The sequence below is a fragment of the Filicampus tigris genome, chromosome 6 (assembly GCF_054856515.1).
Source record: "Filicampus tigris isolate MCC_2025a chromosome 6, RoL_Ftig_1.0, whole genome shotgun sequence".
NCBI classification, from domain to species: Eukaryota; Metazoa; Chordata; class Actinopteri; order Syngnathiformes; family Syngnathidae; genus Filicampus; species Filicampus tigris.
Genome location: NC_141222.1, coordinates 24807302 through 24819231, shown reverse-complemented (window position 1 = coordinate 24819231; position 11930 = coordinate 24807302). Strand labels below are relative to the sequence as shown.

Genomic DNA, 11930 nt, shown 5'->3' with positions numbered 1-11930 from the left:
GAAGTCTGACTTCCCACCTTCCTCGAATGCAGCATACGTGCTGCGATACACACGCACAACCAGTGTGAGACACTGATGAGTTCAAAAGTTGGCTAGCGTCACCTTTTAAGCCGCACTGAAGAAGAAGTAGAGCAAGATTGACGGAAGCGCCACAAAGCCAAACAATTGATTACTTTTATTTCGTTTTTGAGTAAAGTCTTGCAAACATTAAAGTAGGGACGAAAGGCGCAATAGCAAATTGCTTTTTAAGTTTAAAAGGACGACGTTTTACGCTCGTCCTCCCGGACTAAACCCCGGAGAGCAACATTAGTGTCTTGTCTGGTAAGCACACTAGTTTGCTAACATTGGGCTGAGAACAATATCAAAGTGACGGACAAGCCATTATGGTTTTCTTAGTTAATGCGTATTGTTAGTTTACTGGTCATTCATAAAACTCACACGGTTAGACTGTTATTTGGAGGGTTTAGATGGCGCAAAATTTAACACGCACCTGCAACTAGCAAAACCTCAGCTTGCAACCGGAGTGATATGTCATATTTTAGCTCAAATATTGCCATTAAATGCATTTTTTAAAAACCTTGGTTTAGTATAATGTCTCGGCTGATCTTATTTCATTGTCTACGTTTTATATTATGTGTATATGGTCTTTTGTTTGTACTGTTGCTCGAACGTAATTCGTGTGTCAACAATGAGACATAAACGTTTAAATGATGAACCATTTGCATTTTATGGTGTTAATTGTATTGGTGCTCCCCGTTTTATATGATCATTAAATCCATCCACTATCTGTACTGCTTCTCCTCACAAGGGTCGCGGGGCGTGCTGGAGCCTATCCCAGCTGTCTTTGGGCAGTAGGCGGGGGACACCCTGAACCGGTTGCCAGCCAATCGCAGGGCACACAGAGACAAACATCCGCACTCACAATCACACCTAGGGGCAATTTAGAGTATCCAATCAACTTACCATGCATGTTTTTGGAATGTGGGAGGAAACCGGAGTACCCGGAGAAAACCCACGCAGGCACGGGGAGAACATGCAAACTCCACACAGGGAGGCCGGAGCCGGGATCGAACCCACGACCTCTGAACTGTGAGGCGGACGTGCTAACCAGTCGACCACCGTGCCGCCCATCATTAAAATCGTACAGCTTATATTGATTAGTAAACTGCACAGCAGGGTCACCGACCTTTTTGAAAGTGAGAGCTACAGTACTTCTTGGGGACAAGAGTAAATTGTCAGGGGCTTTATGTCACTACTAGGTTCACCCAAACAGGTCATAGGTGAGATACCAAACTACCAAACAATGCATGGCTCAATGCATAGCTTTGCAGAGTGAAGTCTGGGCTTCCCTGCATTGCGTGTTGCCCCGCGACTTGACCCAGGATATGGGGAAGTAGGCGGATGAAATGATGCTAAGTTAGCATTCAATCAGCTAGCATAGAAATGACCAGGAAATCTTGCCAGTTTCCTTGTCTCGCTCCATTAAAGCGTTCTTCAAATATTGTGTAACTAATTCATTTTAATTTGATTTCTGAATGATTTAATAAAGAATAAATAAAAATAAAAACATGCGTGTCAGGTGAATTGCCGATTTGAAATTGCCCATAAATTTGAAATTGAGTGTGACTTGATTTTGTTTTGTCGAATATATGATCTGGTGACCAGTCCACGATGTACCCTGCCGTCTCGACCAAGTCTCCTGGGATAGGCTTCAGTTACTAATGAGCTAAATATTTTGACAGTTGTTCAGAATGGATCCTGCTCTTCTGAGGGAGAGGGAGCTCTTCAAGAAGAGAGCTTTGTCCACGCCGGTTGTAGAGAAGAGACCAGCTCCATTAGATTCTGGATCACACAAGAAAAAGAAGCCCCGAATAGAAAAGGAGGGCTCATCAGGTTCTAAACAGAGTGCTGGTGAGTGAATCATGAGACCTACCGAAAGTACATTTCCTGCATTGTGCCTTAAACTTTTATAACCCTCAGTGTTACTCCTTGTATTATCCACAGTCGTCCATAAAATATGACTATTTACGCAATCCAGTTGTCCTACAATTATCAACAATTTGCCTATTTTCTGACATGTTACACAACAAATCAGTAACTGAATCAGAAATAACAGTGGGGAACAATTTTGGAAAAAAAATCTGTTGTTACATTTTCATGCTGAATCAAATTAAAATTGGCATGCAAAATTGCAGTTTTTTTTTTTTTTCTTTTCAGTTTTTTCTCCACAGCTTACCAGATAAGCAAAATTCCACTTATTAGCTGTAGTAAGATATGCCAGCCCATTACAATTGCACTCATCTACGGCTATGTGGCAACTTGTTTGTGCAGTCACAATTGAGACAGTGTGGTGAGAGGTGTGTGCAGCTCCCAATAGGTCTGTACTATAAATATCTGCGAACCGAAAGCTCTCATAGTCTTTTCTCTTAACCTTCTAACCATTGACATACCGTTGTTAAGTTCCATTTTGTTTTATGTTCAAGTTGGCCAAAATCCTTCGCAAGCCATTGATATGAAGATGAAGACTAGATAGGCCAGCACAGCGTCACTGCCAGCTAACCGATGCGCGTATGTGGCGGCCATGTTGGTGGAAGTCGATATTCCCATTATAGGCAACGCATGGACATTGCAATTAATTGCAATCTGCTAATTTCTCAACCGATTGTCAGGAGGTTGACCATTTTGTCAACGCTAAAAAAACCACCCCCCCCCCCCCCCCCCAAAAAAAAATATTTTTACCTCTGAAAGGTTGCTCCCTGTTTGCTTATCGTAATTGTATGTGTCATCTTCCAAACCACTCATCCTGTAATGTACCTATTGGAATCTGGGCACCGTACACTACAATGTAGTAGTACAGAGAAAAAAACGCTTTTTGAGGGCACGTGTAATATTCAAGTGTATGTTATTCTTGAGAAATGACGGTACTACAGCTGTGCATCATAAGATTGCTGCCGTGCTCAGAGTCCTTTAGATGGGCATCTGCTTTGCTAAAAATCTGTCATCTGTCGTACAGCGTACCGCCACTATTGCTGGGATAGAGCGAAAGCCAGCCCACGAATACAGAAAATGAGCATATGATTAATTGCCCACTATAAATGCATTTTCCTTTTTTTTTTTTTTCACTATTGCTGGGATAGAGAGAAAGCCAGCCCACAAATACAGAAAATGAGCATATGATTAATTGCTCACTATAAATGCATTTTCCTTTTTTTTTTTTTAAAACTTTAACCCCCAAAATTCTTGAAGAAACAAGGAGATCATATCAATAGACATTTCAGGAGTGTGTGTGTGTGTGTGTGTGTGTGTGTGTAAGGAATGTAGACAACTTGTCAGTGAAAGTTTGGCTTTATCTTTTTATTGTGCATTTAGTTCATCTTGACTGGTTCCTCAGCATCCTCTTAACTTGTTTGGCAGTTTTTGAAATTCTACTCCTCAAGCTTTGTGTTCCTGCCTGGTCCCCCAATTCCTGCTTTTCCTGCTCCGCGTCGCTTCTATACCGCCTCCGTGTGCGGTGACGATTCATTGCAAATGTCTGTCATCGGCATGCTGCAGTTGCCCGACTCCACCTTCTGTAGTTGTTGTTGCTTCCGCGTCTTTTTTTTGGGAAAACAGAAAAAATCCACGGACCAAATGACCAGGGCGAAGGCCGCATAAGGGATTATGCCAATGTAGTATACTAGGAGTTTTCCCAAGACAATATCCCAGGTTAGGTGTGCGGAAGGAGGCAAATCATTGTTGGTGGTGTTCGTTGATGTGATGTTGGCCATGATTCCTGGTTGGAAATCAAATAAGTGGGAAGATAGTTATTACAGTATTTACTTAATTTCCTTGACTGAATGTGGGGAATGCTGATCAATAACTTTCTTTAAAATATTATTTTGTAAATGGTTGGGATAACTCCTGGTTTTTTTTTTTTTTTCCACAATGAGCAGAATAACGTTGCCCATAGGATATGTAATAATGGCCGTGGCTGTATGTGAGCTCATGGGACGTCGATGACAACCTACTTGAGACTGAATCAACAGTGCCTGTGTTGGGTGCAGCAAAGGAGTGCATTCTATTTTGCCTCTTGCGACAAGATACATAAACCGCAATATCGATACGTACGTTGGTCTTTTATTGATATTGCTCCATGTTGGAGGTATTTTCAGGCTCAAAATGATAGTCACAATCTGTAATAAGGGGGTAAACTATTGTGTAAAAATAATACATTTCTTCCAACATTTAACAGATTGCCTCGCAGACTAACTATGAGCTGCAGAAGCGGAGAGGAAGAGAAATCCCCTAGCCCCGGGTCTCAGCAGACCTCCTGCCCAGACACAGAGTTAACTGTTAGAGGAATTCAAACAATAGAACACAGCTGAGATTTGATTGAATACAAACACTTTTTTTTTAAACTGTGAAAGGGATGATGTATAAATGCTGTATTGACGCTATAGCAAGTAAACAAAAACGTACTTTTACTATCACGATAAAATAAAGTATTTTGTATTTATTCAGCTTTTACACATAAACGTACTCCGAACGTTAAAGGTTGATACACCTATTCATTACGCCCATCTCTAGCTTTGATATGTTAACTTGAAAACTGCCGAAAGGTCAGTCAGTATGCACGCAAAGATCCAACTACTAATAATCGGTATCGTATCAGCTCTGAAAAAAGCATATCGGTCTATCTCTGATTCTGACCTCTTTGTTATTCCTTTTGAGCTAAGGCCTAATGTTTAAAATACTCAGGGAGCAATATGCCAGCATCTACACTGAATCCACACACACACAGAATTACAGACACCGAGACAGACACATACACGCTTGACACACATACACTCAAGACATTGTAAGTCACGTACTGCAGCTGACCTAGTTTCCTCAAGCAAGATTCATGGGAAAAAAAAAAAAGAATTTCGCAGGTTCCTATGTTGACAAACGTGTTTTTCATTATGATGAGAACATGCTTTTCGTGTGACTGAAAGTACCGTTTTCCATGTTAACTGAAACAGTTACATGATAACCTGTGGTAGCGGCCGCAGTTGGTTCAAGAGGCCATATACGCTTCGGCCTAAGAAAAGAGACATTGATAAACACGCTTGGCCTAATTTTCTATTTCTAATTTTCGAGTTACTTCATTGCACATAAAAGAATACTCTTGCTAGCTAAAACATTTGGTGTAACCACAATGTCAATTCTAGTGTATCAAGTTAATGTTTTTATGTCAGTCAAAACTATTTATCAGTATCAAATATATTAGTAAAAACTGGTTTACAGTACCTGATAAAAAGTCTGGCAAGCAGGACAATTTAAGAAAAGATTGAATTGCGATTTTTCCTTTTCTTCAGATTCACAATTCTCCTCTAAACGAGCTTCGGTGCAATATTCACTTTGGACAGTAACATTTACAAGCATCAACAAAATAACATCATGTCATCAAAACATTAAAGCTGTTACTCTAGTAACGCAAAGGGTTGGGCGATACTGGGAATTTTGGTATTGATCCGTTACCAAGTAAATACAGGGTAGTATCGGCCGATACGATACCAATACTTTTTGCTTGGAAATGTTATATGTATGTATATATGTATGTATATATGTATGTATGTATATGTATGTGTATATGTATGTATGTATATGTATGTATATATGTATGTATATGTATGTATATATGTGTATATTTATGTATATATGTGTATATTTATGTATATATATGTATGTATGTATATGTATGTGTATATGTGTATATGTATGTATATATGTATGTAAATATATATGTATGTATATATGTATGTAAATATATATGTGTATATATATATGTATATGTGTATGTAAATATATGTGTGTATATGTATATGTGTATGTAAATATATATGTGTATATATATATGTGTATGTAAATGTATATGTGTATGTAAATATATATATATATATGTGTACGTGTATATATGTGTATGTATATATGTGTATGTATATATGTGTACGTATATATGTGTACGTATATATATATATATATATATATATATATGTGTGTGTGTGTACCTATATATATGTACGTGTGTATATATATATATATGTACGTATATATATATATATATATGTGTACGTATATATATATATATGTACGTATATATATATATATATGTGTACGTATATATATATATGTATATATATATATATATATATATATATTCAGAAACAGGTCAGCCGTGATTGGTCGTTGTGAGCAGCAGTGATGTCATTTTCAGACGATAGAAGACAAAATGGCCGCCCCCGGGGATGGCTAAAAACGAGTGGATTTTGCTGCTTAACTTATATTCCACAAACGCAAAATTAATTAGAATGCCGTGTTTCAACTAGTGGGCCTGCTGGGAACATATTCTTGAAAAAAAAAAATATACGTTTGGGTTGACTTCCGCTTTAAGCATTTATTTTGGCCTTTTCCCGACTTTGCATTTCACATTAGCGATTAGCATGAATTTTTCCACCTTATCACGTTCTCTTCTTGCTAGCTGTGTTGCATGCTTAGCGTGCATTTCCTCGCCCCCCGTTAGTGATGGCGCTTCTTGTGAGGATGCAAGTCAATTGATGCTCTTTCTTCCTTTTGGTTGCCCCACCTATGTCCTCTCCTCCCGCTTTCTCCCTCCCTTTGCGTTCACTCCTTGTCAGCGCTCTCATTCAGCACCGGCCGCCACTCCTTACAGAACCTCATGGCTGAGAACGGTCTACTCTCAGCCATTGGCTAGTTTCCCCTGGCTCTGTCTCCGAGCCATTTGTTACCCGGCCTGTCACAATTCCAGCGGCCTGCCCACAGAGCAGCTCAAACGGTCATCGTTGCTCCCGCCCACTCTGTTAATCGTTCATGAATCAGTGCACCTCTCTGCTCGGATTGGACCGTCTCCGCAGCCTCCAACGGGCTGAGCTTTCTCATTGGACTCCCAGCATATAAAGGGACAAGTTGAGAAGGATGATCTTGTTTTGCATACTGTACTGCTTTGCAAGTCACTTCAAATGAACAGTGTACATTATCATATGAGGGTAAAATGGATTGTAGCTTGATATGTTCTTAAGACAGCAGCTTCGTTTGGACTCAATCAGAGCGTCTGCTGGTTACCCCCATTTTGCTTCAATTGCCCGGAGTTCGATTACGCAAAAATACAAAACATTCAGTTGTCAGATTGATTGATCTTGCACATAACTTGTTTTTTTTATCAATTCCTCTGAAACTAGTTACAATTCAAATGCAAACTTCTCCTCTCCATTTAATCCTTTTTAGCCTATCGCTGGGCTTTAGTTAAAAATTCATTGAAATGATAAATAAATATCTATCCATAGTAGTATTCCAAATTTGATGTGCTTTTTCCATCCACATGAACTAATTTCTTTACTCTTTTATGAGATTTATACTGCATTTGTTATTGTTCAGTCAACCATTTTCATTTCATGTTAGGGCCACTGGTTGTCACTTGTGTTTACTGTTATCACGACCGTTACTACTTTTGAGATTATTGTTGTTAATATTGTATAGCGTTTTATTTCATTTCATCTCATCTAATTTATCTTCCCAAATTTCTTTCCAGAGTCTAGTAATGGCAGTTTCAACATTAAGACCAGCTCCGGCTACAAGTTTGGTTGTCTTGCAAAGATAGTCAATTACATGAAGGTAAGGTTCAGGTGGAAACTATTTGACCTCCCTTAAATGTAGCTACTCTCTATTTCAGGTGCAAATACACTCACACCCACAAGATTAGGATTCGGTGCACTTTGGTGCACACAATCTATGAGATTCTGTCCAAAAGTTGTCCGTCATTAAAATGCAGTAATAGTGTTGCACAATTTTGATTGATATTGTAAGAAAGGTATTAATTTATAGGTGGTAGTCAACACTTTTGAGACATTTTTTTTCAAGAATATGTTCTAAGCAGGCACGTTCGTACTACCATTTTGTGATCGGATCGGTGATCAGTTATCGTTGTTTTTAAATTCACTGATCATCCCCAATAATCCTGATTGTGTAAAGCCTAATACAGTTTTAAGTGTACAGTTAATAAACAAGTTATTTAAATACACATATTGCTCCATCTTGTGATCAGATCCGTCATGTGTTATTGTATTTATTTATTTATTTGTACTTTTTTTTTATTTTTCACTGATTGGTGATCTGTTATGTTTTCACAGACAAGACATCAGAATGGCGACACGCACTACCTGACATTAGAGGAAATTCTGGATGAGACCAAACTTCTCGACATCAGCATGAAACAAAAGCAGTGGCTCATGACTGAGGTCTGCATACACCGATTATCCAAATTATTGTCATTCATCGCTTGTCTTTGCCGTGTTCTGCTAGTGCCTCTTTTCCTGCCGAATCTTGGACGCTGTGCATTCTCTCCTCACTGCAGGCTTTGGTCAGTAATCCCAAAATTGAGGTCCGGGATGGCACATATGGCTTCAAGCCCAAGTACAACCTGAAGGACAAAAAAGCTTTACTGAGGCTGCTGGACAAACATGACCAGCTGGGCCTGGGAGGAGTGCTGCTGGACGAAGTCGAGGAGGGGCTGCCCAACTCGGCTAAGGCCATCAAGGTAAGTCCAATCAAACATCCCCTTTATTTTGATAATTTTCCTTTAACAGCAAAGTACATCTTTCCCATACGACGGAGAAAGTCATTCTCAAATGGTTGTTTTTAGGCTTTGGGGGATCAGATCACATTTGTGACAAGACCAGATAAGAAGAAGATTCTGTTCTACAACGATAAACACTGCCAATTTCTAATGGATGAAGGTCAGTGTTTACATGGGTCTTTGTGTGTGTCTGCCAGTCAAGTTTTTGTTCATTTAGGCAGTAGCAGTATTGATTATACAGTCTCCTCCAAAAGTATCGGAATGGCAAGATAAATACATTTGTTTATGTTGTATATTGAAGACATTTGGCTTTCCAATTAAAGTAAAACGAGATAATTCAATTAATGAAATACAATTAATTCATGCAATTTCATTTGACATGCTTTTCCAGGCCTTTACTGCAGCCTCTTTCAGTTCCTGTTTATTTCTTGGAGTTTCTCCCTTCAATCTCCTCTTCTGTAGGCCTTCCACCACTCCCACTTTTTTGTTTTCTAAACCGTATTAAATGTACTTTGATATAGTATAAATACTGATATTTTCATAACTGTCGTATAAAAAGCAACATTCTGCCACAAAATGGTAAACACTACTCTAACAGTGCTTCAGTTATATCAACGTAAGAGTTTATGAATTCGGTCAAAAATGTGTTTTCCGTTTCAATTCCCTCATGGTAGAATTTCAGAAACTATGGAGGAGTGTTCCAGTGGATTCCATGGATGAAGAGAAGATTGAGGAATACTTAAAAAAGCAAGGTATCACCTCCATGCAGGAATCAGGGCCAAAGAAAGTGGTCAGTATCTTACTGGTTTCTAATTAGTTTGAGCTCCAAATAGTAAATTACTCCTTGTCAATAGAATTAGTTGCCAGAGAAAGTAACTATTTGCATTACTTCTTTTGAAAAACCTTAAAAAATGGCAGACATTTTGGATTTTTGAGGGGGTTTCAGGGAATCGTGGCTTTGAGCACCAAAGGAAAATTGTTTCGTGCACCCCTGAATACAGTCAAACTGGTGTGAGGGTTTCAAAATATTCAAGGAACTTGCAATTTTTGGTCCCTGCCAGCCAATACACTACTAACAGAAACCGTGTACATAGATACAATATTAGAACTTTGTTGTTCAATCACTGGAATTTGCAAATGCACACTCGCAATGATTACTGAATTATTTGTAGCCAACATTAAAAGATGCTGATTAGCCCCATTATTTTTCGAGGGGTCACAATGTAATCGTCCCGAAGCTCGGAAAGGATGGATTCGTTTGAGTCCATCTGCCTCGAAAGCTTCGGCCAAGCTTCTCTCCGCTGAAGCTTCGATTGTCTCTCATATTTCACTGGAAATGAATGAAAAACAAAACATTCGTTGTAAACATCACTGCCAAGCCTGACTGTTGATGTGCTCCCTGCAGTTGCCAGTTCAAAAGAGGAAGAAGCAAGCTGGTCAGCGAAAGAGACACTTCAAGACCCACAACAACCATTTGGCAGGAGTACTGGAGGACTATGCAGATGGTGTGCCAGTCAAAAAGTGAAATTAAACACTTGGAAGACGGACGGCTCAAATACTGTATTAGCTTGTTTTGCTCCTTTCGTGGTCCTTGTGAATAGTGACTACTTTGTGGTATCCATTTTAGCTATTGAGCCAGAAGGACGCTTGAAGACAGGATATCAATTACCTAAGATCCTTTCAGAAAAAGCCATCTTTGAAGGGGCTAACACCGCTTTACAAACAAAACCAAGCTGAAATGTGTGTAAATAGTTTTTGCTTTATTATACTTCGACACAAAAGTGTGTATAGGGAAGATATTTTCAGCAATGCTTCTTAAATACAGTTATGGATATTATAGATAATAGATAGTTATAGATAGTTCACCCTTACCAAAAAAAAAAAAAAAAAAAAGTGCAGAAGATTTGTGTTGAGCCTCACAGATGTCATCCAGTATGGATCATATTTGATGTCAACATGTTAATATTTAAGTTGTTTCACTTTGCGGGGCCATTCCATCCTGCGTTTAATAAAAACTTGTTGATAAGGTTTTCTTAATCTTGTCTGCTACATATATATATATATACATTCATCTATATACACATATATATATATATATATATATATATATATATATATATATATACATATATAGACACATATATATCTACATATATAGACACATATATATATATATATATACACATATATATATATATATACATAGACACATATATACACATACATATATATATATATATATATATACACATACATATACACATATATATACATATATACACATACACATATATATATACACATTTATATATACACATATATATACATACATATATACATACATATATACAAACATATATATATTATATATATATATATATTATATATATGTAAACATAATATACAAACTCAAGGGGATCATAACATTTCCAAGCAAAAAGTATCGGTATCGTATCGGCCGATACTACCCTGTATTTATTTGGTAACGGATCAATACCAAAATTCCCAGTATCGCCCAACCCTTTGCGTTACTAGAGTAACAGCTTTAATGTTTTGATGGCATGATGTTATTTTGTTGATGCTTGTAAATGTTACTGTCCAAAGTGAATATTGCACCGAAGCTCGTTTAGAGGAGAATTGTGAATCTGAAGAAAAAGAAAAATCGCAATTCAATCTTTTCTTAAATTGTCCTGCTTGCCAGACTTTTTATCAGGTACTTTAAACCAGTTTTTACTAATATATTTGATACTGATAAATAGTTTTGACTGACATAAAAACATTAACTTGATACACTAGAATTGACATTGTGGTTACACCAAATGTTTTAGCTAGCAAGAGTATTCTTTTATGTGCAATGAAGTAACTCGAAAATTAGAAATAGAAAATTAGGCCAAGCGTGTTTATCAATGTCTCATTTCTTAGGCCGAAGCGTATATGGCCTCTTGAACCAACTGCGGCCGCTACCACAGGTTATCATGTAACTGTTTCAGTTAACATGGAAAACGGTACTTTCAGTCACACGAAAAGCATGTTCTCATCATAATGAAAAACACGTTTGTCAACATAGGAACCTGCGAAATTCTTTTTTTTTTTTTTTTTCCCCATGAATCTTGCTTGAGGAAACTAGGTCAGCTGCAGTACGTGACTTACAATGTCTTGAGTGTATGTGTGTCAAGCGTGTATGTGTCTGTCTCGGTGTCTGTAATTCTGTGTGTGTGTGGATTCAGTGTAGACGCTGGCATATTGCTCCCTGAGTATTTTAAACATTAGGCGTTAGCTCAAAAGGAATAACAAAGAGGTCAGAATCAGAGATAGACCG

The 11930-nt window shown here is 38.0% G+C and overlaps 1 protein-coding gene and 1 long non-coding RNA gene across 3 annotated transcripts; one reads left to right on the top strand and one right to left on the bottom strand.

Moving 5' to 3' along the window:
• The first annotated feature begins 31 nt into the window (after positions 1-31).
• Positions 32-10639, top strand: LOC147146382 (general transcription factor IIE subunit 2-like). 2 transcript variants are annotated; one of them, XM_086033174.1, is made up of 8 exons: positions 32-321; positions 1743-1911; positions 7568-7650; positions 8166-8273; positions 8390-8572; positions 8678-8771; positions 9286-9363; positions 10017-10639. In XM_086033174.1, exons 2-8 carry the CDS (start codon positions 1752-1754, stop codon positions 10346-10348), a joined length of 1038 nt encoding a protein of 345 aa, XP_085889300.1. In that variant the 5' UTR covers positions 32-321; positions 1743-1751; the 3' UTR covers positions 10349-10639. The 2 variants fall into 2 exon arrangements, with proteins under 2 accessions (XP_085889300.1, XP_085889301.1); XM_086033175.1 differs by having other exon boundaries at positions 49-321; positions 9286-9401; positions 10017-10172.
• On the bottom strand, positions 3334-5414 carry LOC147146383 (uncharacterized). Its single transcript, XR_015087179.1, has 2 exons — positions 5269-5414; positions 3334-3772 (listed from the first exon to the last, which is right to left on the bottom strand). It is a non-coding gene; the product is annotated as an uncharacterized LOC147146383 (long non-coding RNA).
• Positions 10640-11930: the final 1291 nt, after the last annotated feature.

Coding starts and splice junctions, on each gene's coding strand:
- LOC147146382 (XM_086033174.1), top strand. CDS start 1,752: ATGGATCCTGCTCTTCTGAGGGAGAGGGAGCTCTTCAAGAAGAGAGCT. Junction 8,772..9,285: donor CCAATTTCTAATGGATGAAG/GTCAGTGTTTAC, acceptor CCCTCATGGTAG/AATTTCAGAAACTATGGAGG. Junction 9,364..10,016: donor GGAATACTTAAAAAAGCAAG/GTATCACCTCCA, acceptor TGCTCCCTGCAG/TTGCCAGTTCAAAAGAGGAA.